Genomic DNA, 12,069 nt, shown 5'->3' with positions numbered 1-12,069 from the left:
TCAACTCAGAACCACCCATTGGGCCCAACTCAGCCAGAACCCACCCAATTGGACCGGCCAGAACCCCCCACTTGGACCGGTTCTGCCAGGACCCACCCCCCTGGCCCAACTCAGAACCACCCACTGAGCTCAGCCCAGCCAGAACCACCTTCCTGGACCGGTTCTGCCAGGACCCACTCGCCTGGCCCAACTCAGAACCACCCACTGAGCTCAGCCCAGCCAGAACCCCCCAATTGGACCGGCCAGAACCCCCAATTGGACCGAGTCTGCCAGAACCACTCCCTGGCTCAACTCAGAACCACCCATTGGGCCCAACTCAGCCAGAACCCACCCAATTGGACCGGCCAGAACCCCCCACTTGGACCGGTTCTGCCAGGACCCACCCCCCTGGCCCAACTCAGAACCACCCACTGAGCTCAGTCCAGCCAGAACCCCCCAATTGGACCGAGTCTGCCAGAACCACCCCCTGGCCCAACTCAGAACCACCCATTGGGCCCAACTCAGCCAGAAACCCCCCAATTGGACTGGCCAGAACCCCCCCATTTGGACCGATTCTGCCAGAACCACGCCCCTGGCCCAACTCAGAACCACCACCCTGGCCCAGCCCAGCCAGAACCCACCCAATTGGACCGGCCAGAACCCCCCACTTGGACTGGTTCTGCCAGGACCCACCCGCCTGGCCCAACTCAGGACCACCCACTGAGCTCAGCCCAGCCAGAACCCCCAATTGGACTGAGTCTGCCAGAACCACCCCCCTGGCCCAACTCAGAACCACCCCCCTGGCCCAGCCCAGCCAGAACCCACCCAATTGGACCGGCCAGAACCCCCAATTGGACCGGTTCTGCCAGAACCACCACCCCCCGCCCCCGTTGCCCGGCCCCGCCAGGTCTTGCCTGCGTCTGTCAAACCTCGGACCCTTGTTGTGCATCGCCCCCTGGACCTCTCCCGCCTCTGAGGGCCTGGACACGAGACCAGAACCATTTGGACCTTCACACCCAGAGGCAACATCGGTCTCCACTCCCTCGAACCCGGCCCTCCTGAGCCGTCTGCAAAATTATTAAAAAAAATAAAATAAAATAAATATATTTTATTGATTTTTTTGGTTTGTTTTTTGTTTTTACAGAAAGAAAGAGAGAGAGAGAGTCAGAAACATCGATGAGGAGAGAGATATTATCGACCAGCCGCCTCCTGCACGCCCCCCACTGGGGATGTGCCCTCAGCCACCCAGGCCCATGCCCTTGACCGGGAATCGAACCCGGGACCCTTCCGTCCAGCAGGCCGATGCTCTATCCACCGAGCCACACCAGATTCGGCTTTTTTTTTTAAAAAAATTTTATTTTATTTTTATTATTATATTTTTTTGCATCCCAATAAAAAAATAAAAAAAGGAGTGATTTTATATTCCTAGCAGGACAGTTTGCAATCGCTAGGATTCGGGAAACAGAGGATTGGATTTAAAAATAAAACAAATAAACGATGGTACAGAGTAACTACACCATGGAATACGACGCCGCCATAAAAATAAAAAATAAAAAAAAGAAGGAATCCTTTTAAAAAAAAATAATAATTATTATTATATATATTTTATTGATTTTTTTTTTTACAGAGAGGAAGAGAGAGAGAGAGAGAGAGAATCATCCATCTGCTGCCCCCTCCTGCACCCTGCCACCTGCTGGCGATTTCATTTTATTTTATTTTTAAAAAATATATATTTTTAATTGACTGCAGAGAGGGGGGAGAGAGAGAGAGAGAGAGAGAGAGAATCATCCATCCGCTGCCTCCTCCTGCACCCTGGCACCTGCTAGAGATTTCATTTTATTTTTTTTTATTTTTTAAAATATATTTTTAATTGACTGCAGAGAAGGGAGAGAGAGAGAGAGAGAGAGAGAGAGAGAGAGACATCTATCCGCTGCCTCCTGCACGCCCCCCACTGGGGATGTGCCCTCAGCCACCGAGGCCCATGCCCTTGACCGGGAATCGAACCCGGGACCCTTCCGTCCAGCAGGCCGACGCTCTACCCACTGAGCCACACATCGGTTTCGGCCAAAAAAGAAATTCTTCATCGGCGGTGGCTTCCCGGATGGAGTCGGAGAGCCTGGTGCGGAGTGACAGGGAGCCGATCGATGAGAGAGAAAATAAAAAAAACACACAAAAAAACCCAGGATTTCACTCGTTGGTGGATCATAAAGAACAGGATACGCGGATGGAACAAAAAAAAAGAATACGGAGATAATGAAGCGACAGGTTGCAGGCTGTCTGTCCGATGACGGCGGAGAGCGGAGGGAGAGACACGGGGGATCAATAAGGGATCAATCAATCAATCAATCAATCAATATGGACACAAAACTCTGGGGAGGGAGGGCATGGGTGGGAGCGGGAGGGGATTTGGTAAGATATGGACGCATATAAAATCTTAATAAAAAAAAAAAGAAAATTAAATCGAGAAGCCATGTGCTTTTTTTTTTTTAAAAAAAATATATATATATGTGTTTTTTTAAAAAAAATATATATATATATATTTTAAAATATATGTATGTTTTTTTAAAAAAACATATATATTAATATATATATTTTATTTAAAAATATATTTTAAAAAATATATATATTTTATTTAAAAAAATATATATTTTATTTTAAAAAATATATATTTTTTATTTAAAAATATATATATTTTTTATTTAAAAAAATATATTTTTTATTTAAAAATATATATATTTTTTATTTAAAAATATATATATATTTTATTTAAAAATATATATATATTTTTAAAGATATTTTTTATTGTTTTTTCACAGAGAGAAAGGGAGAGGGAGAGAGAGTCAGAAACACTGATGATGAGAGAGAAACATCCATCCGCTGCCTCCTGCACGCCCCCCACTGGGGATGTGCCCTCAGCCACAACCCAGGCCCATGCCCTTGACCGGGTGGAATCGAACCCGGGACCCTTTCGTCCAGCAGGCCGACGCTCTACCCACTGAGCCGCACCAGCTAGAGCCATAAAAAATATATATATATTGATACATTTAGTTTTTTTTTTTTTTTAAAAAGGAATTCAGCCACGGCCAGTGTGGCTCAGTGGGTAGTGCCCAGGCCTGTAGACTGGGTTGGGGGGGGGAGGGGTGTTTGGGGAATCCAGGGTTCGAATCCCAGTCAAGGGCACAGCCCCCCCCCCGCCCCTCCGGGGTGGCGGGCTCCATCCCCAACCAGCAGGGGGCGTGCAGGAGGCAGCCGGTCCTTGATTCTCTCTCCCTTCCTCTCCGAAATCAATAAAAATATTTTAAAAAATAAAATTAAATTAAAAAAGTAAAAAGAAATTCAACCTGGCCGGTGTGGCTCAGTGGTTAGAGCCTCGGCCTGCGGACCGAAGGGTCCCGGGTTCGATTCCCGTCTAAGGCCTGGATCCCCGGCCGGGGCCTTGGCTGGGGGTTTGTGCAGGAGGCAGCCTGTCTGTGTGTCTCTCTCTCTCCCATCGATGTTTCTCTCTCTCTCTCTCTCTCTCCCTCTCCTCCTCCTCCTCCTCCTCCAGCCCCGTCCACTCTCTCTAAACACCAGTGAGGGAGCCTATGGAGTTCTTCCCACAATCCTTCAGGATAAAAAAGCCCGGTATGCTAAGTGTCCGGGCGTCCGGTCGCCCGTTCAGCCAATCAGAGCGTCCTATGCTAATGACATGCTAATGATATGCAAAGGCAGCTCAACTGCTCGCTATGACGCTCACTGACCACCAGGGGGCAGACGGCCGACCGGTCGCTATGACGCGCGCTGACCACCAGGGGGCAGACGGCCGACCGGCCGACCGGTCGCTATGACGCGCACTGACCACCAGGGGGCAGACAGCCGACCAGCCGACCGGTCGCTATGCCGCGCGCTGACCACCAGGGGGCAGACGGCCGACCGGCCGACCGGTCGCTATGACGCGCACTGACCACCAGGGGGCAGACAGCCGACCGGCCGACCGGTCGCTATGACGCGCACTGACCACCAGGGGGCAGACGGCCGACCGGCCGACCTGCCGCTATGACGTGCACTGACCACCAGGGGGCAGACGGCCGACCGGCCGACCTGCCGCTATGACGTGCACTGACCACCAGGGGGCAGACGGCCGACCGGCCGACCGGTCGCTATGCCGCGCGCTGACCACCAGGGGGCAGACGGCCGACCGGCCGACCGGTCGCTATGACGCGCACTGACCACCAGGGGGCAGACAGCCGACCGGCCGACCGGTCGCTATGACGCGCACTGACCACCAGGGGGCAGACAGCCGACCGGCCGACCGGTCGCTATGATGTGCACTGACCACCAGAGGGCAGACTGCCGACCGGCCGACCGCTCGCTATGACGTGCACTGACCACCAGGGGGCAGACAGCCGACCGGCCGACCGGTCGCTATGACGCGCACTGACCACCAGGGGGCGGACAGCCGACCAGCCGACCGGTCGCTATGCCGCACACTCACCACCAGGGGGCAGACAGCCGACCGGCCGACCGGTCGCTATGACGCGCACTGACCACCAGGGGGCAGACAGCTGACCGGCCGACCGGTCGCTATGATGTGCACTGACCACCAGGGGGCAGACAGCTGACCGGCCGACCGGTCGCTATGATGTGCACTGACCACCAGGGGGCAGACAGCCGACCGGCCGCCCGGTCGCTATGATGTGCACTGACCACCAGGGGGCAGACAGCCGACCGGCCGACCGGTCGCTATGACGCGCACTGACCACCAGGGGGCAGACGGCCGACCGGCCGACCGGTCGCTATGACGCGCACTGACCACCAGGGGGCGGACAGCCGACCGGCCGACCGGTCGCTATGACGCGCACTGACCACCAGGGGCAGACGCTCCCGCCGGAAGCACACACCCCCGGCCCCACACCCCAGCTGGAGGGCAGAGGCCCAGGCGGGCCAGGCCCGGGCCCCTCATCTGCGTTCGGCTTCTTGGTCGGATCTGTGAGGAGAGAGAACACAGCCTCCATCAGCATCGAGGACAGAGTGTGGCTCCCTCTTTATTTATAAAGGATGACGGCACCCAGGAGGTCCCGGGTTCGAGTCCCGGTCAAGGGTACAGGCCCCTGGGTTGTGGGTTCCATCCCCAACCAGTGGGGGGCGTGCAGGAGGCGGCCGGTCTGTGATTCTCTCTCCTTATTGATCTCTGTCTCTCTTTCCTGTGTGTCTGTCTCTCTGTGTGTGTCTCTCTCTGACTCTCTGTGTGTCTGTGTGTGTGTGTCTCTGTGTGTATCTCTCTCTCTGTGTCTGTCTCTCTCTCTGTGTCTGTGTGTCTCTGTGTGTGTGTCTCTCTATCTCTGTGTCTGTCTGTGTGTGTCTCTCTCTGTATCTGTGTGTGTCTGTGTGTGTCTCTCTGTGTCTGTGTGTGTCTGTGAGTGTCTCTCTCTCTCTCTGTGTGTGTGTCTCTGTGTGAATCTCTGTGTGTGTGTGTGTCTCCGTGTCTCTCTCTCTCTGTCTCTGTGTGTCTGTGCGTGTGTCTCTGTGTGTGTGTGTCTCTGTGTGTGTGTGTGTCTCTGTGTGTCTCCATCTCTCTCTCTCTGTGTGTGTGTCTCTCTCTGTGTCTGTGTGTATGTGTCTCCGTGTGAATCTCTGTGTGTGTGTGTGTCTCCGTGTCTCTCTCTCTGTGTCTGTGTGTCCGTGTGCGTGTCTCTCTGTGTGTATCTCTGTGTCTGTGTGTGTCTTTCTTTCCCTGTGTGTCTGTGTGTCTCTCTCTCTGTGTGTCTCCGTGTCTCTCTCTCTCTCTCTCTCTCTCTGTGTGTGTGTGTGTCTGTCTCTCTCTCTCTCTCTCTCTCTCTCTCTCTCCCTCTCCCCCTCCCTCTCCCTCTCTCTCTCTCTCTCTCTCTCTCTCTCTCTCTCCCTCCCCCCCCCTCTCTCTCTCTCTCTCCCTCTCCCTCTCTCTCTCTCCCTCTCTCTCTCCCTCTCTCTCTCTCTCCCTCTCTCTCCATCTCTCTCTCTCTCTCCCTCCCTCTCTCTCTCTCTCTCCCTGCGATGCCTCCTCCCTCCCCCGCCCGGGCCTCTGGGCCTCCGGGGAGCCGCCTGCCTGTGGGCGGGAGCCGCGCCCAGCGCTGGGGGTGGGGCCGCCCTCCGCACCCCGCACCCCGGGGCCCAGCGGCACCCAAGGGTGCAGGCCTGCCTGCTGCCCCTCCACCCGCCCCCCTGTGCCCCCATCCCCTGCCCCCCGCCCCCTGGGGCTGACCCGGACCATCCAGGCTCCGGGGGCAAAGCGGGGACCCCACATCCAGCCCCGCGGCCAGGGGTTCGAGCCCGGGGTCCGCCCAGCCGTTGGCATCCTGTCCGGGCAGCTCCTGCTTTGCATTCCTCTCTCCTCCTCTCCCTCCTCCCTCCTCCCTCCTTCCTTCCTTCCCTCCTTCCTTCCTTCCTCTCTCCCTGGTCCACACCCCAACGGGGCCAGGCCTCCAGCTGCAGCGACAGCAGCCACCCAGGGGCCTCGTCCCTCCGTCTGTCTGTCTGACCGTCTGTCTGACCGACCGTCCGACCGTCCGACCGTCCAGCCCCCAGGCCATGGGGGGCCTGCGGCTGCTGCTGGTCCTGTGGGTCTCAGGCCTGTGTCTGCTGGTCCGGGTTCGAGGTAAGAGAGACTCTGGGTGGGGCTGGTGGGTGGGGCGTTTGCAAATAAAATAATAAAAAACAAAATTAAACAAAGAGAAAAAGCAGGAAAAAGGAAGGAGACAGGGTGGTTCAGTGGGCAGCGCGGACGGGGGTGGGGGGGGTGGTCCCGGGTTCGAGGGCACCGGGTTCCAGAGGGGAGAGAGGGCGGGCCTGGGCGGCGGAGGGAGAGATGGGTTTCGTGTGTGGTTTCGTTTTTGGTTTTTTTTGGTTTTCTGTGCGGTTCGTTTTGATATTTTTTTTAATTTTATTTTTATTTTTATGGTTCGGTTCGGTTCGGTTCGTTTGAATATTTTATTTGATGTCACTTTCGGTTCGGTTCGAATATTTCATTTGTTTTGTTGTATCTCTCTTCAGTTCGGTTCGTTTTATATTTTTATTTTATTGTATTTCAGTTCGGCTCCTTTTATATTTTATTTGTTTTATTTTTTTTCATTTCGGTTCAGTTCATTTTAATATTTTATTTGTTTTATTCTGTTTCTCTCGAGTTCAGCTCATTTTAATTATATTTCATTTGATATGTTATGTTTTGTTTTGTTTTTTTGATGTTATGTGTGGTTTTATTTTATATTTTATTTCATTTCATATTTTATTTTATGTATTATGTTATGTTTTGTTATATTTTATTTTATTCCGGCTCGTTTTATTTTATATATCACGCTATGTTTTATGTTTTATTTTATATTTTATTTCATTTTGTATTTTATTTTCTATATTATGTTATGTTTTGTTTTATTTTATTTCATATTTTATTTCATTTTGTATTTTATTTTACATATTACGCTATGTCATGTTTTGTTATGTTGTTTTGTTTTATTTTATATTATATCTTCTTTTATATTTTATTTGTTTTATTTCATTTTTAGTTCAGTCCATTTCGTTTTATATTTATTTTCTTTCACTCTATTCTATTCTTCTTTATTTCATTTCATTTCATTTCATTTCGGTTCATTCTATATTTTATTTTCTGTATTATGTTACGTTTTGTTTTATTTTATATTTTATTGCATTTCAGCTCCTTTTATTTTGTATATTATGTCATGTTTGTGTTGTTTTGTTATACTTTATTTTATTTCAGTTCAGTTCATTTACATTTTATTTTCTATATTATGTTATGTTACGTTTTGTTTTATTTTATTTTATATTTTATTTCATTTTATATTTTATTTTATATATTATGTCATGTTTCTGTTGTTTTGTTATATTTTATTTTATTTCAGTTCATTTTATATTTTATTTTCCATGTTATGTTATGTTTTGTTTTGTTTTATATTTTATTGCATTTCAGCTCCTTTCATTTTGTATATTATGTCATGTTTGTGTTGTTTTGTTATATTTTATTCTATTTCATTTCATTTCAGTTCATTTACATTTTATTTTCTATGTTATGTTATGTTATGTTTTGTTTTGTTCTGTTATATTTTAATTTAATTTAATTTTGTTGTTTTGTCGGCCCCACGTGTCCGGGCTGGAGCTCGGGAGCCTGAGTTGTTGATCTCCTCCCGCGGGTCCGCCCCGCAGAGCGGCCGGGCGGCGGCCGGGCGGGCCCGTCCGGTCTGGGCTCCGGGGACGGAGGGAGGAGGGAGAGGGGGCTGAGTGTGTGTGTCTCAGTGTGTGTGTCTCTGTGTCCTTGTGTGTGTGTGCGTGTGTGTCTGTGTGTGTCTGTGTGTGTGTGTCTCAGTGTGTGTGTCTCTGTGTCCTTGTGTGTGTGTGTGTGTGTCTGTGTGTCTCTCTCTGTGTGTCTCTCTCTGTGTGTGTCTCTGTGTGTCTGTGTGTGTGTGTATGTGTGGGAGGGAGAGGGGGCTGTGTGTGTGTGTGTCTGTGTGTCTATGTGTGCGTCTGTGTGTGTGTGTCTCTGTGTGTCTATGTGTGTGTCTCTCTGTGTGTGTGTCTCTGTGTGTCTGTGTGTATGTGTATGTGTGGGAGGGAGAGGGGGCTGTGTGTGTGTGTGTCTGTGTGTCTCTGTGTGTGTGTCTCAGTGTGTGTGTGTGTGTCTCTGTGTGTCTCTGTGTATGTCTGTGTCTGTGTGTGTCTCTGTCTCTCTATGTGTGTGTCTGTGTGTGTGTGTGTGTCTCTGTGTGTCTATGTGTGTGTGTTTCTGTCTCTCTGTGTGTGTGTCTCTGTGTGTGTCTGTGTCTGTGTGTGTCTCTGTCTCTCTATGTGTGTCTCTCTGTGTGTGTGTGTCTCTGTGTGTCTATGTGTGTGTGTATGTGTATGTGTGGGAGGGAGAGGGGGCTGTGTGTGTGTGTGTCTGTGTGTCTATGTGTGTGTCTCAGTGTGTGTGTGTGTCTCTGTGTGTCTGTGTGTATGTGTATGTGTGGGAGGGAGAGGGGGCTGTGTGTGTGTGTGTGTCTGTGTGTCTATGTGAGTGTCTCAGTGTGTGTGTGTGTCTCTGTGTGTCTATGTGTGTGTCTCTCTGTGTGTGTGTCTCTGTGTGTGTCTGTGTCTGTGTGTGTCTCTGTCTCTCTATGTGTGTCTCTGTGTGTGTGTGTGTCTCTGTGTGTCTATGTGTGTGTGTATGTGTATGTGTGGGAGGGAGAGGGGGCTGTGTGTGTGTGTGTCTGTGTGTCTATGTGTGTGTCTCTGTGTGTGTGTGTCTCTGTGTGTCTCTGTGTGTGTCTGTGTGTGTCTCTGTCTCTCTATGTGTGTGTGTGTGTGTGTGTGTCTGTGTGTCTATGTGTGTGTGTCTCTGTGTGTGTCTGTGTCTGTGTGTGTCTCTGTCTCTCTATGTGTGTCTCTCTGTGTGTGTGTGTGTCTCTGTGTGTTTATGTGTGTGTGTATGTGTATGTGTGGGAGGGAGAGGGGGCTGTGTGTGTGTGTGTGTCTGTGTGTCTATGTGTGCGTCTCAGTGTGTGTGTGTGTCTCTGTGTGTCTATGTGTGTGTCTCTCTGTGTGTGTGTCTCTGTGTGTGTGTCTCTGTGTGTGTGTCTCTGTGTGTGTGTGTGTCTCTGTGTGTCTCTGTGTGTGTCTCTGTCTCTCTATGTGTGTGTGTGTTTGTGTGTGTGTCTCTGTGTGTCTATGTGTGTGTGTTTCTGTCTCTCTGTGTGTGTGTCTCTGTGTGTGTCTGTGTCTGTGTGTGTCTCTGTCTCTCTATGTGTGTCTCTGTGTGTGTGTGTGTCTCTGTGTGTCTATGTGTGTGTGTATGTGTATGTGTGGGAGGGAGAGGGGGCTGTGTGTGTGTGTGTCTGTGTGTCTATGTGTGCGTCTGTGTGTGTGTGTCTCTGTGTGTCTATGTGTGTGTCTCTCTGTGTGTGTGTCTCTGTGTGTCTGTGTGTATGTGTATGTGTGGGAGGGAGAAGGGGCTGTGTGTGTGTGTGTCTGTGTGTCTCTGTGTGTGTGTCTCAGTGTGTGTGTGTGTGTCTCTGTGTGTCTCTGTGTATGTCTGTGTCTGTGTGTGTCTCTGTCTCTCTATGTGTGTGTGTGTCTCTGTGTGTCTATGTGTGTGTGTTTCTGTCTCTCTGTGTGTGTGTCTCTGTGTGTGTCTGTGTCTGTGTGTGTCTCTGTCTCTCTATGTGTGTGTCTGTGTGTGTGTGTGTCTCTGTGTGTCTATGTGTGTGTGTATGTGTATGTGTGGGAGGGAGAGGGGGCTGTGTGTGTGTGTGTCTGTGTGTCTCTGTGTGTGTGTCTCTGTGTGTGTGTGTGTCTCTGTGTGTGTATGTGTATGTGTGGGAGGGAGAGGGGGCTGTGTGTGTGTGTGTCTCTGTGTGTCTGTGTGTGTGTGTATGTGTGGGAGGGAGAGGGGGCTGTGTGTGTGTGTCTGTGTGTCTCTGTGTGTGTGTCTCAGTGTGTGTGTGTGTGTGTCTCTGTGTGTGTATGTGTATGTGTGGGAGGGAGAGGGGGCTGTGTGTGTGTGTGTCTGTGTGTCTATGTGTGCGTCTCTCTGTGTGTGTGTGTCTCTGTGTGTCTATGTGTGTGTCTCTCTGTGTGTGTGTCTCTGTGTGTCTGTGTGTATGTGTATGTGTGGGAGGGAGAGGGGGCTGTGTGTGTGTGTGTCTGTGTGTCTATGTGTGCGTCTCTCTGTGTGTGTGTGTCTCTGTGTGTCTATGTGTGTGTCTCTCTGTGTGTGTGTCTCTGTGTGTCTGTGTGTATGTGTATGTGTGGGAGGGAGAGGGGGCTGTGTGTGTGTGTGTCTGTGTGTCTCTGTGTGTGTGTCTCAGTGTGTGTGTGTGTGTGTCTGTGTGTCTATGTGTGCGTCTGTGTGTGTGTGTCTCTGTGTGTCTATGTGTGTGTCTCTCTGTGTGTGTGTCTCTGTGTGTCTGTGTGTATGTGTATGTGTGGGAGGGAGAGGGGGCTGTGTGTGTGTGTGTCTGTGTGTCTCTGTGTGTGTGTCTCAGTGTGTGTGTGTGTCTCTGTGTCTCTGTGTGTGTCTGTGTCTGTGTGTGTCTCTGTCTCTCTATGTGTGTCTGTGTGTGTGTGTGTCTGTGTGTCTATGTGTGCGTCTGTGTGTGTGTGTCTGTGTGTCTATGTGTGTGTCTCTCTGTGTGTGTGTCTCTGTGTGTCTGTGTGTATGTGTATGTGTGGGAGGGAGAGGGGGCTGTGTGTGTGTGTGTCTGTGTGTGCGTCTGTGTGTGTGTGTCTCTGTGTGTCTATGTGTGTGTCTCTCTGTGTGTGTGTCTCTGTGTGTCTGTGTGTATGTGTATGTGTGGGAGGGAGAGGGGGCTGTGTGTGTGTGTGTCTGTGTGTCTCTGTGTGTGTGTCTCAGTGTGTGTGTGTGTCTCTGTGTGTGTATGTGTATGTGTGGGAGGGAGAGGGGGCTGTGTGTGTGTGTGTGTGTCTGTGTGTCTATGTGTGTGTCTCTCTGTGTGTGTGTCTCTGTGTGTCTGTGTGTATGTGTATGTGTGGGAGGGAGAGGGGGCTGTGTGTGTGTGTGTCTGTGTGTCTCTGTGTGTGTCTCTGTGTGTGTGTGTGTGTGTGTCTACGTGTGTGTCTCTGTGTGTGTGTGTCTCTGTGTGTCTGTGTATGTGTGGGAGGGAGAGGGGGCTGTGTGTGTGTGTGTCTGTGTGTCTCTGTGTGTATGTCTCTCTGTGTGTGTGTGTCTCTGTGTGTCTCTGTGTGTGTCTGTGTCTGTGTGTGTCTCTGTCTCTCTATGTGTGTGTCTCTGTGTGTGTGTCTCTGTGTGTCTATGTGTGTGTGTTTCTGTCTCTCTGTGTGTGTGTGTCTGTGTCTGTGTGTGTCTCTGTCTCTCTATGTGTGTCTGTGTGTGTGTGTGTGTCTCTGTGTGTGTATGTGTGTGTGTATGTGTATGTGTGGGAGGGAGAGGGGGCTGTGTGTGTGTGTGTGTCTGTGTGTCTGTGTGTCTATGTTTGTGTCTGTGTGCAGGCGTGTGGGGAGCGTGTGAAGGCGTGTGGGAAGCATGCACGGCCCCTCAGGAATGAGAAGGTTGTACCCAGAGATGGCTGTGTGCTGAGGGCGGAGGTTGCATATCCTGTTTGTCCTGTT

The 12,069-nt window shown here is 50.6% G+C and overlaps 1 protein-coding gene across 9 annotated transcripts in view; it reads left to right on the top strand.

The window, feature by feature from the left end:
* Window positions 1-6,132: 6,132 nt before the first annotated feature.
* Window positions 6,133-12,069, top strand: part of XG (Xg glycoprotein (Xg blood group)) — a 31,538-nt gene continuing 25,601 nt past the window's right edge. The window contains exon 1 of one of the 9 annotated variants that reach the window (XM_084907483.1): window positions 6,133-6,592. In XM_084907483.1, the coding sequence (XP_084763609.1) occupies window positions 6,526-6,592 (67 nt within the window). In that variant the 5' untranslated portion in view covers window positions 6,133-6,525. The remainder of the gene's footprint in view (window positions 6,593-12,069) is intronic. The other 8 variants (XM_084907481.1, XM_084907482.1, XM_084907484.1 and 5 more) reach the window with 8 other exon arrangements.

Source organism: Pipistrellus hanaki (genome assembly GCF_964339955.1).
Source record: "Pipistrellus hanaki genome assembly, contig: scaffold_114, whole genome shotgun sequence".
NCBI lineage: Eukaryota > Metazoa > Chordata > Mammalia > Chiroptera > Vespertilionidae > Pipistrellus > Pipistrellus hanaki.
This window is presented reverse-complemented; position numbering and strand designations above follow the sequence as displayed.